This window comes from Schistosoma mansoni, chromosome W (assembly GCF_000237925.1).
Source record: "Schistosoma mansoni strain Puerto Rico chromosome W, complete genome".
Taxonomy (NCBI): domain Eukaryota; kingdom Metazoa; phylum Platyhelminthes; class Trematoda; order Strigeidida; family Schistosomatidae; genus Schistosoma; species Schistosoma mansoni.
The window spans coordinates 21,149,526-21,171,103 of record NC_031502.1 but is presented as its reverse complement, the minus strand read 5'-3'; the positions used below and the strand labels follow the sequence as shown (position 1 = coordinate 21,171,103).

Genomic DNA, 21,578 nt, shown 5'->3' with positions numbered 1-21,578 from the left:
AACTAAAATGTCTGACTTAGATCATGAAATGACCAATGTCAGATCATCATTGAAAACCTAAAAGCACCGTCTCAGTATGGGACTCCTCAGTAGTGCGCATCCACTACCTTGGATGTGAGATTTTAACCCTGGACCTTAGATCTCGAGCGCGAACGCTTAACGTCTCCATTTAGTTCATATGAATGATTATTGTCAAAATATACATCCTGTCTATCCTCCTATGTAATGCATGACTTAATCCGCGTTGATGAATAATGGAGTTAAATAAGTCAAATAAGAGAATGTATATAGAATACATATATTTTGTACATTTACTGATCTGGACAGGAAATCAGAGGGATGAAGCAAATCCACAAAACCCCTTCTGATAATATGAGAAATAATTAAAAATATTTTTAATTCTAAACATTATTGTTAATTAGCCACTGTTTGGTAATGAATGCTGTATTCAAAGGGTGGACGATTTGAAATGGTTAAAAAGTTGCGCAACTTGACTTAAATTATGTATCACTTAGTGTTAAAAGAAAGGCACGGATGAGTCTAACTCTGTAACATACAAATTTGGTTTGATATGACAGCATCCGAACCATCAGGGTTATAGGATATGTAGATCTAATACGTTTCAACATATATGAAACATATCGATCAGTTTCAACGACATACGCTAACTTATAAAATCGTTATATATCAGAAAAATTCCAAATATTCTGGTACGACTGAAAGTGAGGAGAGTCAACTCTCCCTCTAGAAATGCTCTCACATGACCACGCGTATACAACCACTGTCAGGAAAGTCCTACTCACTGTTGTCTACGAAATTGAGAGGACCCAAAGCGAATGTCTGGCGCTTCAACCGGGTTGGTGGACATGGAGGGTCCACTTAGCGGAGCTGGAAAACCCTGATTCCAAACCAATGGTGCATACAGGCTCCAAGCTCCTGAAAGAACAAACGACATATGAACAAATTACTAGTCACCGGCTACCATGGGACTGCATCTCCTGACGTTCCTCCGCTGTCTTGTGGATTAAACTTTCAGGTAGAAAGCTTGGTGTGTGGCCCCTTAAGAAAACTACTTGGTTCAGTCTGGACACCTGGGCAGTATCACAGCCCATACACGAATGAAGTGAGCTGTGTGTTGTATATGTACTCTGTGCTCCTCCGTATCAGTATTTACGTGTTCTGATATATAAATAAACATCAGAAATATTCAACTTGTTGACGAATTAGGAAGGTTTCATAATAAACAAACAGTTCTCTCCAATTTTATCGACAATACACACATAACATGATCTCACACATAAAATCATTCATTATAAACATTATGATAATTTCAAATTTAAATAACCACTGACATCAGTTTTGTTTTCGAATGGATGACTTCGGAGGTATCTATCTAACTAACTAGCTAAGCTAAGCTAACTAAGCAACGAGTCAACCGAAATCACATCCATATATTTTATGCATGAATAAAACTACTGAATAAATAAGGTGAATCAATAATATGAATCCAAATATGAATTCCCTGAACTAATCAACTCAAGTGTAAATATAGGTAACAATGCCAAAGTTAGGACTAGATAGTTTCAAATGAATTAATCATTGAGTTGAAAATTAATAAAGAAATATATATATTTTTTTGTTATAGCCCAATGAGTATAGAATTTTCTTTTATTGTCATTTCACTTAACTTTGTCAGGGCTATGATAGCCACTTGCCGAGTGGATAACGTGATGGCGTTTGAAGCGAACGGTACTGGGTTCGAGTTCCACCCAGAGTGAACATCAACTCAGATACAGGTACATCCAGCCGACGAATCCCAAGTAGGACGAAACACGCGTCAAACTGGATTGCACTGCTAGCCACTATCCATCTTTGCTTACCATGCTTGTGAATTAAGGCTATATCGAAGCACTACGCACAGTATGCACATATGCCAATTAGAGACTGACCAGTTGCAGTCCTAACACATCGATGGGAAGATTTAAACAAACAATACTAAATGGACATTATCATTATTGTTTTAACTTTTTGCTTCTCATAATATAAATTTCGTCTGGCAACTGATTCATAGTGAGATGATCTTCGACAATACACGTTTGTACAACGTTCTACATCGTTGATAGTTGAAAAGTTTGTTATATCGATTTAGTGCGTGTCCGGTTATTATATGACTTTATGAGACCGCGATTTAGGGAGGAGTGATTTTATCGATCGGATCCAATGATATACAATATCCGTATGAGCAGTCTTGAGTACTTATCAGTCCTGCCATCTGCCTAGCCCAGCCAGTTAAGTCCAGGACAGCAATAACAGCCTCTGCAATATGAATCATTATACACAAACATACTGGGTTTATATACAAAACAAACTGACCACATCCTACCATAAAATATAAAATAACATTTATACAAAACTCAGCTAAATTTGGCTGTGAATAGGGGGAACAGTAATCAATAGACTGGGGATAACTAAAGAATGGTAAATCGTACAGTTGTAGTCTATGGGTCAAAACAAAGCTTATAATAAGAAGAACACGAATATGGATACTTTAGTTACTTAGCAATTATACAATAGGAAATATACATATCATATTTGTCCATAAATAGTCCTCAAAAGTTACCAATCATAAATCTCCACGGGATATAACACAGTTCAATGATCAAGTGTCATGATTCGAATCACATTGGATAGAAACTAAATGAGTGATTTTGAACGAATGACCAATGAATGATAAACAAAATACTGTCTGTTTGAAGCAATACAATCAAACCTCTGCCCAGACAATGATGTAAATCGATTGTGGAACAATGAGGAGTGTGTTGATTGTTATGAACGAATTTGATGGAGAAGAGGAAAGGAATATTCGTTTCCTCACGTTTCTACTGACCATCTCCTAAAACATTATTTTATCATTGGAAAACATTTATGAACATATAATGAAGTGTAAAAATAACAAGGGAATATTTACTCAAAATGATCGATACAGCATGAATAGAGGAAGTAGTAGTCCTATAGGAAGCAAGAACAAGTAAATAGAGAAGATCAGAAGGGGTTTTGTGGAGATTTCAATATCTTTCTTAGTTGAAATCATGAGTCAGTTGAAGCTAGACCACCATGGAAAACCTGGAAGCACTGGACGGCCGTTTCGTCCTATTATGGGATTCCTCACCACTGCGCACAGACGATCCCGCACTCGCGAGATTCAAACCTATGATTATAATCATATGCTCACTAGTGACTGACTTGGAGAGGTGAATCCAGGAGTTCTAATGAGAAGCAGTAACCACTGGAGTTCAACCAAGTCTGTTGTAGAGATATCAACTCACTGAAGACAATTGGTTGCTCAAGATCTTGGATTGGTTGAAGTTAGACATTAACACCGTTGGATGCCAGCCGGTTCAGTGGTCTATTGGTTAAGTGATCCAGCGCGAGAATGATTGGTCCTGGGTTCGAATCTTGCGAGTGCGGGATCGTGGGTGCGCACTGCTGAGGAGTCCCATAATAGGACGAAACGGCCTTAAAGCAGTGCTTTCGGGTTTTCCATGGTGGTTTAACTTCAATTGACTCATGATTTCAATTAAGAAAAATAGAGAAGATACAACAAAATAACATCACAACTGTCATGTACATAACATATGTCAATCTATCTATACAACAAGATTTCCCATTTATAACATTGTCTTTAAGCATTGATGCAGTCATCATAACACACGTACACACATATCCATACACTTCCGTTTATCTACTCAGTCAAAACAATTTTCAAACAGGAAAGGATTTATTATTCCACTTGAGAAATTGTATCAGTAATGGTATGTGCATATGCAGTATATCTGTGTCTCACTCACGCACTCGCTCTCAACGTAGGACCAGGCACATATATGCATCGATCCAAGTTGCCATATTTCGTTAGCACAACAAGATGAACACCGGATTCATAGAAATAGCTAACTTATTGGTGGTAGTATATAAAAGATAGGTTGTATATATGGATATAGTATAGGAAGGAAAAAAGTTATGAAGCAATTTTAATATCAAGGTTTTAAGGAAGATAAAGAGTGAATACACCTAAACCATTGTGATCGATTCTGAACCATGTCACCCACAGTCTCCAACCATTGGTTACGATAGTCATGCGGACACCAACCAAGTAGTCTGCATCTACCAACATGGTTCAGACTAGAAGTTAGTGACTGCAAGCACTGATGTAACGTTTTGGTTTGGCCACCCCTAACTCTCTTCCAACCATCCCCTACACTAGTCAGCATAGCGCGTCATGGTAATCGGTGTTCAGGTATACGTAACACGCGGTTCAACCATCTCGGTCGATGAAGATTCATGACCTCATCAACTGATTTACCATCATTCCCTAATACCCCGCGTCGAACCTCACTATTACTCACCCGGCGATCCCAGTAGATGCGAGCAATATTCCTAAGGCATCTGTGGTCAAATACTAGTAACTTACGAGTATCTTCTACTCTTAATGGCCACGTTTTGCAGCCGTAAAGTAGAACACAGAGAACTGCTGTGCAGTATACTTGTTCCTTAATTGATAGACGGATATCTCGTCTTCGCCATAGGTGACGTAAGTTGGCAAATGCCAAACGAGCTTTTTGAATCCGTGCTGAGATTTCGTCAGACACCAACCCATTAGGGCTGATCAGACTTCCAAGGTAAGTGAAGTTGTCGACGCGTTTGACTACTTCGCTCCCTATCCTGTATATATGTATATCGGTGTACGAGTGCACGATTGTAAGCACTGCTTGCTTGCCAATAAATTGCATTCCAATAATCAACAAAGAAACAGCGAAAACGGCTACATAAAAATGAAGGTGTTCACATTAAAACGAAACCATTTTAAGCTGGTTTCTTGAAATGGTGAATAGAGATAGAACATCTCCAACCAATCCATCAAATCTGTTCACATTATAATTAAATGAGTAGAGAACAATTGGGAGTGATTGATTTATTCTACTATAATGCAACTACTACTACTACTAATCACTAACCGATTATACATATTCGTGTACTTGACATTTAGTTGGTGATACTGATCGATTGTTCCAACTGAAGTAGGTAGGATGGCGTTTGAACTTGAGGAAGATTAGTTGAATTTCCAATGTTCTAATCACTTAACCATTACCCTAATAGTACTTACGTGTATATTTTAACTGATGTTCATGAATAGAGATAATTTTGTAGATTCAGTGAATCAATCATATAACAGTTAAACATGTTCAACTAACTGGTCTACACACTACTCGCCTTTTTCAAGTAGTTTCAACTATGCTATGTACATGTAATGAAAGTCACATAGGGATTAATTCAGTGTGTTGAAGGCATAATCCAAGATACTATAGTGACTGGCAATATACATCGAAAAGAATGTACATTGTACATGTCGTTTCCTGAACTGCTAACATCTAATTGGCGATCACTCAATATTTAGGTAAGTTATCTTTCCTACGTATTCAGTGTATTTGACATATCAACAGATAGTGTTATATGTATTCAATGTTTGATATAGAACTCAACTAACTGAGGGGTTACTACCAGCTATTCACAGTATCCAATTAGTTTTCCACAACTCACATAAAACATTCCTGTCAGCTGTTCAATAGTCAAACTAGGATTTTCAGTTTGATGTATTAATCATTATAATGAAGCAACTATTGCTTCTTGACGTATATGCGTTCTCATATTTTCTATCCGAATACAACAGTGTAAAATCTTGATATCAGTATAGTCAGATTTTGTGATGTCGAACTTGATACGTTTTGACTGAAGTCAAGATTTGGGAACTGATCCTAAGAGTAATTATCTATTTGACTATAGTAATCAAGGCTGATATGATTTCCAAGATAAATGAGATGGTCGATGCTTTCAACTATTCTATTCTCTATAACTAATCAAGAAGATGCAGTTAAGGTAAATGGTAAATATAAACAAAAACTGACTTTTCTAAATATAAAAATCAAGTTAAAGCCTTCTAGTTGTTATGGCTCCCATAAATCTTCCCATTGATCCTTAGGACTGCAATTGATCAGTCTCTCGCCTATTGGCATATGTGCATACTGTGCGTATTGCCTCAATATAGCCTTAATTCACAAGCATTATAAGCAAAGATGAAGCGAAAGGTACTGGATTCGAGTCCCAGAGTAAACATCAACTCTGAGATGCAGTTACATCCAGCTCACGAGTCCCAAATAGGAGGAAACGAGCGTCAAACTGGATTACACTGCTAGCCACTATCCATCTTTGCTTGTCACCTATAACGTTTATAAAAGCCTGTCAAGATTTATATCTTAAAAATCATCTACATTCAAAACAATATACACCTTGTTATTCATTGTTGGGCAAGTCATTCTTTTTACAGTCACTTATTTAGAAATCATTACAGAATATTCAAAAACAAAGAATATTTGGAGAAACAATTGATGCTAGCAACTACTAGGTCATCAGACTTTACAGTTATAAGTCCATCATTATTGTGATATTTTTACAAAGACCAAGACAATTTACATATTTATGCCTGTTACCCCTCATTAAGGAGCATAGACAAACCAACAGCATCCTCCATCCAACTCTATCCTAGGCAATCCTCTCCAGTCATTTTCGATTACTGTTCATCCTTTTCATATCTGTTTCCAATTTTCGATTCAGTATGTTCTCTTGCCTTCTTCTTTTTTTCTTTTTCCTTGACGATTCCAAGTTAGGTCTCGCTTTGTGATGCAGTTTGATGATTTCCTCATTGTTTTCCCTATCCACTTCCAATGTCTCTTCTTAATTTCTTTTTCAGATGGGAGTTGGTTTGTTCACTCACACAATAGGCTGTTGTTGATGATATCCGACCAACGGACACTCAATATCTTGTATAGACAACTGTTTATAAATATTTGTAATATTTTGATGATAGTTGTGGTAGTTCTCGAAGTTTCAACTCCTTACAATAGAACTACCTTGACGTTTGTATTGAAGATTGTGACTTTGATGTTGGTTGACAGACAGTTAGTTTTGAGTTGCATATATTATTCAATTATAGGAATGTTGTCCATGCTATGTCAATCCTTACCTTTATATCTTCATCACATCCTTCTTATTCATCAATAATACCTCTTAGATACATGAAACTTTCCATCTCTTCTAAAGTTCTACAACAAATAATTATCAGAAAGGGTTTTTGTGGAGATTTAGTATTTTCATAGTTGAAATCATGAGTCAATTGAAGCTAGACCACCAGGGAAAACCTGAAAGCACTGCTTTAAGGCCGTTTCGTCCTATTGTGGGACTCCTCAGCAGTGTGCATTCACGATCCCGCCTAGCGAGATTCGAACCCAGGACCTACCAGTCTCGCGCGCGAGCACCTAACCGATAGATCACTGAGCCGGCCGGAATCCACGAAGTTGAGAAACTGTTCACCAATTGTTTTAAATGAGTTGATATCTCCACAACAGACTTGGCTGAACTCCACTGGTCAATGCTTCTCACTAGAACTCCTAGATTTACCTCTCGAAGTCAGTCACTGGTAAGCATGTAATTAACTTTTTCTTCTCTCTCTCTTCTCTAATCAACTAATTTTCATTTGATACGGCCGTTTCGTCCGATTGTGGAACTCCTCAGCAGTAGGCATCCACGGTCTCGCCTCGTGAGATTCGAGCACTTAACCTCTAGAACACTGAGCTGGCATCCAACGGTGTTAATGATGTCTAACTTCAACCAATCCACGATGTTTGAGCAACCATTCACCAACTGTCTTCAATGAGTTGATATCTCCACAACAGACTTGGTTGAACTCCACTGGTCACTGCTTCTCATTAGAACTCCTGGATTCATCTCTCCAAGTCAGTCACTAGTAAGCATATAATTAACTTGTTTTCTCTCTCTTCTCTAATCAATCAATTTTCATTTGATACCTGAAAAACAAAAAGAAAAAAGAGGAAAAAAGAAAACAAAACCAATTGAGTAAATGATTTTTTCATTGGTTAATATTTATGATGATTATTTTTTTCTAATAAATAACCAATATCAGGCAGTCAGATATTTTTTACTGAAATTTGATTGGTTACTATGGATGGATTAAACTTCCTTTTTTGTTACCTGGTGATGTTTACCTATTTTCCTACCTATCTAATATAATAATAATATATATATATAGTCCTATCTACTCAAATGTAAAGAATACCTTACTGATAGATATACATATCCCTTAGTGTGTGTGTGTGTATATGGACATACCTGTATATACATCCATATACATCTATATATATTGATTGTGTAGGCATTATTTCTTCAATAGTTTCTAAGTACTGTTTCCATGAGGATAAAATGTATCACCACAAGAATGAGAATCATAGAGTTTAATGTATAATAGTTGAAAACAAAGTAACCTTTATATATATATACTCATGATGTTCCATACACCATTTATTCATTATATATTGTTGATATTTCTCTTAGCAACTAAATTATTCCTTATTCAATGTAATATACCATCTAATCCTAATATTCATTCATCATATAATATAAGAAATCAACCAAATATACTATATCAACAAATTCAAGATTCAAATATTCCAGTAGATCATTCGAATCAACCAAATTATCGATCATCATCATCATCATCATCATCATCATCATCGTCGTCGTCGTCGTCGCCGTCATTACCAACATCAACCACCAATAATCATTTAATGAATATCACCAATTTAACTCATTTCAATCAACAAACTAAATTACAAGATGAAATTTATTCAAAAACATCAATGAGAGATCGTATTGTTAATTTAATTATGTCAAAATATCGTAGTTATGAACGTCCACCAGATGGTGGTAATGCTACTATAGTTACTGTAAATATGAAAGTATTAGCTATTTTTTCTATAGATGTACGTACAATGGATTATTATATTGATTTATTATTAAGACAAGTATGGCGTGATCGTCGTTTATCATGGTATGATATCCCTGAATATTCACAATTTAATGAACCATTAGTCTCTCCTAAGCTAAAAGAACAATTATGGTTACCTGATTTATTTTTTCGTAATGGTAAAGATGGTTATTTACATAAATTAACTTTACCTAATTACTTGTTACGTGTACATCCTAATGGTAATGTATTATATAGTCAAAAAATAACAATGAGATTTTCATGTCAAATGCATTTACAAACATTCCCTATGGATAATCAACATTGTCATATTAATATTGGTAGTTATGGTTATACATTAAATGAATTAAAATTTGTATGGAATCATAATAAACCAGTTGAATTAGCTGAAAAATTACAGCTGTCAGAATTCGAGACTCCAAAGGAATTCATTACGAATGATTGTTCATCGGGATATTCAACATCCACTGGTCAATATACATGTTTAAATGCAACATTTGAATTACAAAGACAATTAGGTAGTTATTTAGCAACAACATATATACCAAATGTATTAATTATTATGGTATCATGGTTAAGTTTTTGGGTAAATGTAGATTCAGCACCAGCACGTGTACCATTAGGTTTATTAAGTTTACTTGGTATATTAACTCAAGCTATAAGTGTATCATCCACGTTACCTAGAGTATCATACATCAAAGCAATTGATATATGGATGATCTTTTCGATTATTTTTGTTATAGGAGTATTAGTTGAATATGCTATAGCATTAACTATATTAAGACGTAAACAATGTGAAACATGGCATGAAGATGTTAAAGAGATTGTTAGAGATGAATTAACACGTTGGTGTACTATATGTCAACAACAACAATTAATACAATTACAAAATTCACATCATTTAAATAGAGGACAATTAGAATTTCGTGAAGAATTAGAATATTTATTAACGAATCAATTCATTGATAATAATACGAATACTACTAATACTACTAATAATACTACTTATAATACTACTTATAATCAGAATAAAGAGAAATTAAGACCCAAACGTCCCCCTGGTTTAATTGAATCAGAAATTGATACATATAGTAGATTTTTATTTCCAGCATGTTTTGTATTATATAATTGTTTTTATTGGTGTTATTTCTTAATTATTGTTAATCAAATATAAGAGGATTATATATTTATTAACAGATCTTCTTTCTTGAAACATGATGATACCATCCCCCGTCAGTTACGTAACAGTTTATCCCTCTTCTTAACTTTCTCAATAAAGTATGATATGATGATATTCATTAACATATCCACCATTTATTCATTTTTACTTATTCAAACAATTTCTATCTTTGTTCTTGAAACATAATGCTATCCAGTTACGTAACACTTTACTTTTCACCTCTTTTCCAGTTTTTCAATCAAATGTGATTGAGTTGATGCTATGATTAGTTATTAATGCATTCGAGTTGATCATATTCATGAACATATTCATCACTCATTCATTCTACGACAATTAATCAATTTCTCCTTGTCCTCTTTCTTGAAACATGATGATACCCCCCCCAGTTACGTATCAGTTTACATCTCTTCTAGAGCTCCCTAATCAAGTATGATCGAGTTGATGTTATGATTAGTTATTAATGTATTTACGATAATTATATTCATGAACAAATCGATCATTCATTCATTCTATGTCAATCAATCTCTCCTTATCTTCTTTCTTGGAACACAATGTTACCCAGTTACTTAATATTTTACCACTCTTCTAGAGTTTCTCAAACAAATGTCATTGAGTTGATGTTATGATCAGTTATTAATGCATTTGAATTGATTATATTCATGAACAAATTGATCATTCATTCATTCTATGTCAATCAATTCCTTATTTTCTTTTTGAAATATGGTGATACTCAGTTACGTAACAGTTTACACCTCTTTTAGAGTTTCCCAATCAAATGTGATTGAGTAGATATTATGAACACTTATTAATGAATTTAAGTTGATTATATTCAATCAATCAATTAATCGATCCCTTCTTATTTTTTTTCTTAAAACATCTTGTTGCTATAGGGAAAACAATTCTATTGTTTAACTCTTAGATTATATACTTAAATATCATCATCTTTATGTCAAACTTCATTGGTAACATTATTATTACGATTATTATTATTATTATTATTATTAATATTAATACAATCAATAAAAACCATACTCAAACACATAGAAACAAACATTGATACATTTACTTACCATTCATTGAATGATGTTTCTTTGATGTTCCATATCAGAACTTTCCCTTCCTTTTCTTTCATCTATGTCATTGAAACAAAGGTATTATCATTCATAATTATAACTTGGTTCAATGTTCATTTTTCGTTTGTTTTTCGTTTTCTTTTTGCAACGAAATGTTATCTATTGTACACAAAATTGTTATGTTGAATTAGTTACAATATAGTTTGTTATTGTTGATGGAGTTTTGTTTTCTGAGCTGAATGGTTTGGTCGTGGAGCTTTCATCATCCTTCTGAACGACATCATCAGCATAAACTTTGGGTAGAAGTGAAGGGTTTGAATTTGTCCACATGTGATTCAATTCTACCTGAAGTTTATGCTGATGATGTCCTTCAGAAGAATGATGAAAGCTTCATGACCAAAGCCATCCAGCTCAGAGAACAGAACTTCATCAAAATTATCCACCTGAGTTACAAATCTTCTCCACCATCTCATAATTTGTTATTATTGGATTATAATAATACGCTATTTTCATTCAGGAGTTTGTTTAAACGAAGAGTATTCACCGACACAGACACACACACATACAGAATGTTATTAGATTGATCTTGAGTAGATTAATATTCCTTTGAGTAAAATGTCTTAAATAGTGAGATTATAATTAATGGATGACTTTATTACGACGTTAAAGTGACATTGAGAATGTCTATTTAGTCGGAAAAGGTTTTGTGGAGATTTCAGCTGTGGAGTCCCACAATAGGACGAAAAGGCCGTCCAGTGCTTCCGGGTTCTCCTTGGTGGCCTAGCTTCAATTGATTCATGCTTTTAACTATGAAAATGTCCATTTACTTACTAAAGTTATATAAGGCATAGATTAGTATGAGAAATTAAGATCAGGATTTACAGTTGATAGTTAAGGAATTAGATTTAATGTTTTAATCTCGAACTGACATTAGCTATAATGAAAAAAAATGATATTTAACCAAATAGATGAATGAATTTTGTGTCAAAATCCATGACCTGTTAACTTGTTGTGGCCTAAATCTGATTCCTTTTTGATCGTACTTACTGTCTATCGTCGTATGTAATAAATGACTTTATCCGCGTTGGTGAATAACGGAGTTAAATACGTCAAATACGAGAATAGCTTTAGAATACATATAATTTCTACACTCATTGGTCTGGCCAGGGAATCAAAGTGATGAAGCAAATAGATGAGAGCGGAACAAAAATGACGCGCATTTTGGAGATGGCTGGTAAGCCAACCCGAGTGCGAAACGAGAATAATGCGTATTGGAGATGGCGGGGAAGCCAACTCATTTTAAGCAAGTGTTAATCAACATTTATAGTCAGACAAAAATGAATGACAGACATATGATGAATAAGATACGAAGTGTGCATACACATGCGCTCATATGAAAAAGTAGTCAAGGTTATTAAGCGAATAATTAAAAAGGTCAAAGTTTGACTCATAATGGACAGGCGAATTGGCTTGGCAAGAATCTAGAATAAAGTTTATGGGCTTAACATGTCAAACGCACTACAAACTTATACCTGATTGGTTTGTCGATAAATTGTAGTCTCGTCAACGGACGAGTAAATAAGAATTGAGAATTTTATAAATGAATGACTTCTAACACAAAATGAGTTACAGGAAATACTATTGTACAGTACTTAGAAGATTTAGAACTGTTACGGAATATATATATTTTTTAATTTACTTGGTATTGTTTGCTTGAAGTAAACGGCACTGGTTTCTAGTCCCGGAGTGAACATCAACTATGGGATATAGGTACATCTGGCTAACAAGTCCCAAATAGGACGAAACGTGCATTCTGGATTCCACCATACAAATATATATTATTTTACGATTATAGAGTAAAAATGATAGTGTTAAATTTAATAAGTGCTTACTTTTCAATAAGACGAAACGGCCGTCCAGGTTCTCCATGGTGGTCAAGCTTCAATTGACCCATGATCGCAATTATATTAAATTAACAAAATCGTAACAAAAGCCCCTTTTGATAATAATCATATGCTCACTAGTGACTGGCTCAATGAGGTATTTCCTGGAGTTCTAGTGAAAAACAGTGACCAGTGAAGTTCAACAAGGTCTGTTGTGAGATAGTAACTCACTGAATACATTGGTGAATGGTTGCTCAACCTCGCGGATTGGTTGAAGTTAGACATCATTAACATAGTTGAATGCCGACTTAGTGGTCTATCGGTTAAGTGTTCGCGCGCGAGACCGATAGGTCCTGCGTTTGAATCTCGCGTGGTGGAATCGTGGATTCGCACTGCTGAGGAGTTCGACACTAGGACGAAACGGTAGTTCAGTTCTTCCAGGTTTTCCATGGTGGTCTAGCTTTAATTGACTCATGATCTCAACCATATAAGATAGATTTCAAACAAATATCGTTTCAATTCACTTTGTTTGTAGTAAATCCGTTGAAAGAACAAGCCAGCGTTTTCATAATGTTCCACTAAACAATAAGTAAGTTAATGAAATAGGGAATGTTGAAAAAGATGATCAAATGTCATCCAAGATTTCTTCCTATTAACTATAATTCTTACAATGGTTCTCTCATAATTTCATTCCTGTAAGATCTTCAATAATGATGGATTTCAAAGAAAAAGAAAGAAAACAACTAATTACAGCTATAAGAAACATTTAGAAAAGAAACCTTTTAACTTGAGTAAATATACACTTTGATAGTGTAGTGTGGGTTACTGATATCCACATAAGTAGTATATGGTGATGGTCGGGCATTGAATGTATTTCAGTAGAAGATCGTTTAGGAGAGAATGAGAATGGCCCGCAATTGGTATGAAAATGCATGAGCAATAATAATAATCGGAGACTATGGACTGATATTTGCATAAGGAATGATCGTGATTGAGACAACTGATTGATAGTTTGCAAGTTAACTGTAATGTTGTGCTAGAATACATTCGATTGTCCCCACCCGTGTTCTTGTTCACTAAAATAATATTATAAGAATGTTAAGATTAGAAAACAGATGAAAACCATTGAAATCAATAAGATATGTGAAGAATCGTTGAGTTTTGATCTCTATACTATAATTCCATTAGATTAAATTCGTCGTCATTGTAAATGATAATGTTAGTTTAAAAGAAAATATTTAAATGATAAGACATTAATCCAACTTGATAACATATTGCACAAGCAATTAGCTATCAGGACTCAGTAGCTGAGTGGACAACGCGATGGTGTTTGAAGCGAAAGGTACTGAGTTCCAGTCCCAGAGTGAACATCAACTCTGAGATGGAGGTACATCCAGCTGACGAGTCCTAAATAGGACGAAACGCGCGTCCTGGATTCCACTGCTAGTCACTATCCATCTTTGCTTACTATTCAGTGTATTGTTCTCATATTTTATCAAGAGATTCCGTAATCTTGATTTTATTTACAGTCGGTTGTCTTCACTAATGTTCTCAATCCCAAAAGTACCAATAGAAGGAAGCATTAATTTGGTAAGACATTACATATAAGCAAACAAGTTAAGGGAATCGACTGAATAATAAATTACTACAAGTAAATACACGAATAAGTGCGCAATCGATTATTGGAGTAGATACTTTTCGAAATTAGTCGCACACTTCTTGAAAAGATCTATTCGATAAGCATAAAAATAATTGTACTATAATGATACTATGAATAAAATGTGAAGTTGTAGACGTGCCTACAAATGCCATGGTACGGTCGAGGGTGAGAATAGTATGCTCACTCCCCAAGTGCTCTTGCATGGCCACATACGTACAGTCACTGTCAGGGAAGTCTCACTCACTACCATCTCGCGGCATTACTGTTGTTCACGAAATTGAAAGGACAAAAAGAGAATGTCCTACGCTGTAACCGGGTTGGTGCACACATGGAGAGTCCATCTAGTGGAGTTGAAAAACACTCATTCGGAACAATGGTGCACATGGGCTCCAGAATCCTAAGGGAACAAATGGCGTATAAACCTATCGTTGGTCATTGGCTACCATGGGACTGAATCTCCTTACAATGTTCCACTGCCTTGTGGATCAGACCTTTAAGTCGAAGGCTCGGTGTGTGGCTCATTAAGAAGACCATCTGTTTCAGTTTAGGCACCTGGCCGGTATCACAACCCACACACAAATTCAGTGAGTTGTCTGCCGTATATGTATTCGTTTCTCTTTTGTACCAATATTAATGTATTCAAATAAATATAAATAAAGTAGTAAACAGGTAATTAAGCCAAATTAAAACAAAATACTTTTATATTCCTTCCCAAAAAAAGCAACTAATCATTATTATTGTTCTAATTATACATAATTAACCCATAAATAATTTTCCCTCAAAAAAATGTATTATAATAAGTTCTTTAATTTTATAAGTAGTATAAAAAATAATTTGAAAGAAAACGACATCCTATTTATACTGGTCTACCCTATTAGGATAAATGGGAAATAATGTAATTAGACATTCAACGAATGAATAATTGTCAATTATGAAATTCAATTTGTAAATGATTTATTTTTGTAAATTGTTTGTTTTGTTTTATTCTTTTTGACAAGAGAAATTTAGGTAAAGATGGATAATGGCTAGCAGTGGAATCCAGTTGGGATTAGTCAGTTCGATGTACCTGCATCTCAGAGTTGATGTTTACTCGGGGACTCGAATCAAGTACCTTTCGCTTAAAAAGCTATCACGTTATCCACTCAGCTAATTAGTCCTAATAAGCATTAGCTTGTGAAGTAGGGTGAAGTTTAAATTCACTTGGTATTGTTTGTGAATTAAAGCTACATCGAGGCAGTCCTCACATATGCCAACAAGAGATGGATCAATTGCAGTCTTAAACATCAATTGGAAGTTTCAAACAAACAATACCAAGAGAAACTTAGACAATTTAGTTTATGTATATTCCCTTGTATAGTTAAATACTACTTATGGATTTGAGTAGTTTAAATAATTCTTAAAACTGGTTGTATTATGTATTTGTTTATTCAGTGAAATACTACTTACATTGATTAGTAACCAATTTATGATCAATGGCATCTTTGATTAATTCTTAATGCTTATCTCATCCTAACAAGTAAAACTCAAGGCTACTTAATAAATGGCTTTAAATAATCAAATATATAAACAGAATGCACACGATGTCGAGGTAATCAGATTAGTGTTCAAATTGAAAATTGATAGATGGAATTCGATTAGAACTGATAACTTAACAAACATAACATTCCTTACTATTTAAAGACCAATCAATGCTAATATTTCAGTCCTACAGAAGATCTGTCATTCTCCAAATAGCTTGATGAATTGCAAAGGTTATCAAGAACCTCAAGATTACAAGTTAGTATTGCAAAACGGTGCTTACAATCACGAAAACTAAGTCTGATGATTCCTCGCGATTACCTTCAGCCATAGTCCAGGAGATATTGATTCATTTCAGTTGAATACTACATTTGAATTTGAACAATCTAGTTGGTATTAAATGGTTGAACGAATTCGACATTATTCGGTACTCAGTGATTAACTAGTGTAAAAGATAACTATATAATTATGAGTTTGAATGAAACAATATCATTTTTTAAATGAATTTACTATACCAGTGAGTCAGCTACAACGTAGGAACAGGCATATATATGCGTCGGTACAAGTTGCCATACTTCATAAGCACAACAAGATGAACACCGAATTCATAGAAATAGTTAATTTAGTAGTGGTAGTATATAAAAGATAGGTTGCATATAGGAATATAGTACAGGAAGAAAGGACGTTATGAAGCAATTTTAATCTCAAGGTTTAAGGGAACATAAAGAGTGTATACATCTACGCCATTGTGATCGACTCTGAGCCATGTCACCTAGAGTCTCCAATCATTTGGTTACGATAGTCACGCAGACCCTAACCAAGTAGTCTGCATCTACCAACAAGGCTCAGACTAGAAGTTCGTGACTTCAAGCTCTGATTCACCATTTCATGAGACTTAAATTAAAAATTGGCGACTTAGTAACTATACAATTAGTCGATCTATTACAAATTAATGGTGTCATAGGTGGAAATGTAAATGGATTGAGTGAAAAGAATAATAGCATCTATCTTACCTTATTCAGATATATATATTCGTCTGCCATAAGTATATTAGAGATGAAAATGTATGTAATATTGTTGGAAAGCGGAATTCTGTGATCAAGATTATTGTATAGTTCTCATTATACTAGCGCCTTTGTTTGAAAAAAAGGGTTATTTTTTAGAAAAAAAATTCATCCCCATTGGTGATTGTATGAATTATTGATTATCCTATTCACTATAGTAACTGTATCGGCTCCATCTTTTTGTCTCCTGATTGATTACAGATTTAAAACTATATGAAATAGACAGGAATTATAGTTCCACTTATTTTTGTTTTTTTTCTAACATCTAAATCATTTAATTCACTTAGTATTGTTTTGTTTGAATCTTCCCATTGATGTATAGGGCTGAAACTGGTTAGTCTCTAATTGGAATATGTGCATACTGTGCCTATTGCCTATGTACAGCCTAAATTCACAAGCATGGTAAGCAAAGATGGATAGTAGCTAGTAGTGGAATCCAGTTTGACGCGCGTTTCGTCATATTTGGGACTCATCAGATGGATGTACCTCCATCTCAGAGTTGATGTTCACTCTGGGACTGGAACTCAGTACCTTTCGCTCCAAACGCCATCACGTTATCCACTCGGCCACTGAGTCCTGATTCAAACAAACAATACTTAATGAACAGATGGAGGTAGTTCTGTGTTAAACTATTCCAGAACATTATGTAAATTTCTACTATGCAACCATAAACAATTCTAACCATTGTAAATATCATCATTTTTGACGAAACCGGCATATGAATATGTTACTCATCTGAGAAAGAAAAAAACCATATGAGTAATAATTGATGTTAATAGCCTTTTCTTTCCGCTTTCTGAACATATAACTGTCACTGTAAGTGACCTATACTTCATAAGTAAAACGATGTATATTTTTCTCAAACATAGTAACTGAACTATATTGTTAATGAATACGAATCTATGGTGTGTCCACTATAGAGATTACCAATAAATTTCTGTAAGCAAAATTTGTAATCACTGATGAAACTATAAACAAAGATATAATGCAAATGAATGAATAATATTTAAACAGTGCTGTTGTATGTAAATGTTACGGCAGCCTGCTTGAATATCTGTGCTACTTGTTCCTTCCACCTAGATACTTTAACAAATTATCTTATTTTGTTTGTTTTAATACATCATTATGGCTATTATTATTATTATCATAAACTATTCAGGTGCGTTTCTGAAAAGTGTAAGACCTTTCATTGCACAAGTTACAAACACCAAATCACAGATATCATGGTTTCTTGCAGGCAATATGCACCAAAAAGAATGTACATTACATTAGATGTCGATTGACCGAACTACAAACTTCTAATTGACGAACACTCAATATTTGTCGTCAGGATCGATCAAGAACTACATTGTGCTAAGAATTCTATATTGTACTAATAATATAATATTGAATAAAGCTAATAATGGTAATAATAATAATAATAATAATAATAATGGTAGTATTATAAGCGTTGCAACTGGATTTTTCTCCAATTCCATAGTACTATTCAAAGTTCTTGAATCAGTTTATTTGGTGCTTGTAATTTCTTTGCAAATATTAAACAAGTAGGTAAAATTGTAAGAGGGTTAGTAAATGAAGGACATTGTTTGCAACAAATAAGGCACTTATAGTTACATTCTGCTAGTTACTATTCCATCTAAGTAATGGCCCCCAAATGCCTTGGTACGGCCGAGATTGAGGAGAGAGTTAGCTCTCCCTCTCGAAATGCTCTCACATGGCCAAGCGTATAAGAAGTCTTACTCACTTCCTTCTCGTGGCCGGGGTGTTATTTACGAAATTGAGGATGAAAAGCGAATGTTCGGCACTTTAAACGGGTTAGTGGACAAGGAAAGTTCATCTAGGGGAGTTGGAAAACCCTGATTCAAAATCAATGGTGCACATGGGCTGACTCCAGTATCCTGAAGGAACAAATGGCATATGAACAAATCGTTGGTCACCGGCTACCATGGGACTGCATCTCCTTACGATGCTCAACTGCCTTGTGGATCAGATCTTTAGGTCAAAGTCTCCGGGTGTGACTACCTAAGAAAACCACCTGCTTCGGTTTGGGCACCTGGGCAGTATTACAGCCCTCACACAAATCAAATGAGATTTGTGAGGCGCATATTTATCCGGTGTTTCCTTGTACCGATATTTATGTGTTTAAATAAATAATAATAATCTAAGTAATGAATTCGATACTCATAACCGTTTGTTTCTTTCTTTTAGAATTGCATTGATTAAGTTGGTAAGCTATTCATATATTTTCTGATATGCAACTTATGCCTTCTATCAATTAATTGAAAGGCTTAAAACTTTCTAATATTCAAGTCTATACAAATGAACAACTTAACGAATTTCTGGGTATTGAAAATGATGTGAACGAATAATTAACAAGTTGACGATAACTATGATTATAACTGACCATTCCAACGCTTATTCATCTGACGAATGATTTAAATATAAATATAACAACTATATGAAATCTTTCAATATTTTGCAATAGCATACTACAAGCAAAGAATTCATAGTATTACAGATCCCATGAGGGTTTGTTTTTCATTATAAATCTTGTTAGTATTCACCTGAATATGCTATCATCATAGTGAAGGAGATTATTTATACAACGCAATAGTTTAGTGAAACTTTTAAACTGATGCACTATTACAAGTTTTTCATAACGAAACGGGTACTTATATGAAGCATATAGATGTTCCTAATTGTCACAAACAGTTACTCGTTAAGATATATTTACACGTTGTACATATAAGTAAGCTAAAACTACAACCATAAAGAACTTCTAATAGTAAACAAAGTTCTTGCCACGTCACCAAAATTTCTCATTTCCCAAGTCATGTTTTTTTGTCGTAAAACAAATTACACAAAATAAGCGTTAGTGAAACTGAAGTCTTACCCAGTTATTTTACTTAATTACTTACTTTTTACTTACGCTTGTTACCCCTAGTCGAGGAGCATAGACCGCACACTAGCATTCTTCATCCAACTCTGTCCTGAGCCTTCCTTTCCAGTTGCTGTTCATCCTTTTCATATATGATTCTATTTCCCGGCGTAATGTGTTCTTTAGCCTTCCTCTTTTCCGCTTCCCTTCCGGATTCCAAGTTAGGGATTGAGTCGTGATGCAGTTTGGTGATTTCCTCATTGTGTGTCCTATCCACTTCCAACATCTTTTCCTAATTTCCTCTTCAGCTGAAAGCTGGTTTTTCCTCTCCCATAAAACGCTGTTGCTGATAGTATCCGGACAATGGATGTTGAGTATTTTGCATAGACAACTGTTTATAAATATTTGAACTTTCTTGACGATGGTTGTAGTAGTTCTCCACGTTTCAGCTTCGTACAGTAGGATTGTCTTGACTGGGTAATGACAGAACTGGGTAACTGGGTAATAATTCTCTCATTAGTCAGTTATTAGTGTTACTTAAATAATAATTGTAAACTTTTCTCTCTACTAGCATCACAAAGTGTTCATCATATTTATCTACAATTTGTTGTTTGTGTATTTTCTTGCTTCGTTGAGCCTGTGCATACTGTTTAGTTTGCCTGGGGAGAGAAACTGTTGTGGGATTATAGAAGGTATGTCTGTTATCTATTTTCCATCGACTGCAGTGTCTAAGAATATGATTAAGTATGCGGTTTATACTTCATAATTAGTTGAGATTATTTGTAGGAGTTCATCACCTTGTGTATATCAGAACATATAACGGTAAGGATACCAGCTAGTTACAAACGTTCGATAGTTGCACTCGTAATTGCTTGTTTCTACCTTATAAGACCTGTCGCAGTCAATCATAAACATACAATCACCGTATTCGTATTCCACATACACATAACGCATCTTTCTGAATTCCAGTAAAACCCTTATCCGTGCAAAAGGAGTAAGTTGGTTAATAATCGGAACTACTTGTCGGGGCGTCTGTGAGATAGCAGCTCACTGAGGACAATGGTAAACAGTTGCCCAATTTCGTAGATTGGTTGAAGTTAGACATTAACACCATTGGATGCTATCTTAGTCGTCTAGAGGTTAAGCATTCGCGCGCGAGACAGATAGGTCCTGAGTTTGAATCCCGCGAGCGGAATCGTGGATGCGCACTGCTGAGGAGACCCATACTAGGACAAATCGGCCGTCCAGTGCTTCCAGGTTTTCCATGGTGGTCTAGAATTAATTGAGTCATGAATTCAACTATTAAATTATTAGTGTTTCGCTTAATTAAACACAATTGATTATTTATTTCTGTTACAACTACTAATAAGTATGAATTCACCTCAGTTTACTCCATGTGCATGACTACTCTCTCCGTGAATACATAGAA

At 34.8% G+C, this 21,578-nt stretch overlaps 1 protein-coding gene and 1 non-coding gene across 2 annotated transcripts; one reads left to right on the top strand and one right to left on the bottom strand.

Annotated features, from left to right (window-relative positions):
- Positions 1–8,765: 8,765 nt before the first annotated feature.
- Smp_015630 (putative cys-loop ligand gated ion channel subunit) lies at positions 8,766–10,992 on the top strand (the record flags this gene model as incomplete). Its single annotated transcript, XM_018788945.1, has 2 exons — positions 8,766–10,005; positions 10,964–10,992. The coding sequence occupies 2 exons, from the start codon at positions 8,766–8,768 to the stop codon at positions 10,990–10,992; spliced, it is 1,269 nt and encodes a 422-aa protein (XP_018654437.1).
- Positions 10,993–15,772: 4,780 nt separating this feature from the next.
- Smp_tRNA_00931_Pseudo_TTT.1.1 lies at positions 15,773–15,844 on the bottom strand. The gene has a single exon. It is a non-coding gene (tRNA).
- Positions 15,845–21,578: the final 5,734 nt, after the last annotated feature.